At 47.3% G+C, this 1,262-nt stretch overlaps 1 protein-coding gene across 1 annotated transcript; it reads right to left on the bottom strand.

The window, feature by feature from the left end:
- Window positions 1–225: 225 nt before the first annotated feature.
- On the bottom strand, window positions 226–969 carry LOC138378264 (prothymosin alpha-like). The gene has a single exon (XM_069463616.1). The coding sequence runs from the start codon at window positions 801–803 to the stop codon at window positions 471–473; it is 333 nt and encodes a 110-aa protein (XP_069319717.1). The 5' UTR covers window positions 804–969; the 3' UTR covers window positions 226–470.
- Between the last annotated feature and the right edge of the window lie 293 nt (window positions 970–1,262).

Below are 1,262 nucleotides of genomic sequence, written 5' to 3'. Positions count from 1 at the left end.
GATTTTGTTGTTGTTGTTGTTTTTGCTTTTTTTTACAAGGTTTTTTTTCTCCTTTGAGATTATAATGAACATGGTCATACCACAAGTAAAGTCAGAAGTAGGAGAGAGAGCGCTCCAAAGGCTGGTTTGGTCATCCGAGATCATTAAAAATGGCTGTCCCCTAACAATATGTACAAAAATATAAAATGTAAATAAAAAATACAAACAAATTTCCTTTTTAAAGTACTTTTAAGAAAAAAGCAGGGCCTTGGAAGTTTTGGTTCTTTTTTTCCTCCCCTGTTGCAAATTCTTGTGGTTTTGGTTGGGTGGTGGAGAGCGAGTGTCATCAGCGGGTGGCACTGCCCACGGTGGGCGGGCGGGCCTCTCTACTCGAAGGTGACCACGTTTAGATTCTGAGACGGGAAGTGGAGGGTGAATAGGTCACGGCGGCCTTTTTGTTTTTTTAAGTTTAACTTTTCCTTTTTTGCTGTCTAGTCATCCTCATCGGTCTTCTGCTTCTTGGTATCAACATCATCGTCCTCATCATCTTCAGCTGCCCGTTTGCCCGTGGCAGCCTCAGCTTCCTCATCTTCATCTCCATCCTCTTCCTCACCATCACCTTCTTCCTCTTCCTCCTCTTGCTCCCCAACTTCTTCCTCTTCTTCATCTACCTCATTGTCAGCCTCCTGCTCCCTATTTTCCTCGTTAGCGTTCCCATTAGCAGGGGCGTCTCGTCCATTCTCTGCCTCCTCCACAACTTCCTTCTTCTCCTTTAAGTCCTTGGTGGTGATCTCGGAGCTGGTGTCCACGGCTGCGTCTGACATCGTGGGGCACGCCGGTGATCCGATGCAGGGGATGGAAAAGAAAGCGCGAGTTCGGGGACTCTGGCGATAAAGCTGCCGGAGTCCGCGGCGGCTGGCGGAGGAGACGCGCGGCGGGAGGTGGTTGCGGCGAGCAGGAAGCCGGACCCGGGAACAATGCAAAGATGGCTTTTCACAGCAGCCAGTGGGGGTTTTTTAATAAACTTTATTATTAAATAACCCTTATATAATTTGACTCTATTTTTGTTTTTGTTTTTGTTTTTTGTTTCTTTTAGCACTGGGGTCTCACTGTCTTGCCCAGGCTAAGTGTAGTGGCTATTCACACGCACATTCACAGCTCACAGCAGCCTTGAATTCCTAGGCTCAAGTGATCCTCTTGCCTCAGCCTTCTGAGTAGCTGGGACCACAGGCATGGCACTACTGTACCCAGCTCTGTTTATAAGCATCTTTTTGTCACATCCA

Source organism: Eulemur rufifrons, chromosome 30 (genome assembly GCF_041146395.1).
Source record: "Eulemur rufifrons isolate Redbay chromosome 30, OSU_ERuf_1, whole genome shotgun sequence".
NCBI lineage: Eukaryota > Metazoa > Chordata > Mammalia > Primates > Lemuridae > Eulemur > Eulemur rufifrons.
This window is presented reverse-complemented; position numbering and strand designations above follow the sequence as displayed.

Coding starts and splice junctions, on each gene's coding strand:
- LOC138378264 (XM_069463616.1), bottom strand. CDS start 803: ATGTCAGACGCAGCCGTGGACACCAGCTCCGAGATCACCACCAAGGAC.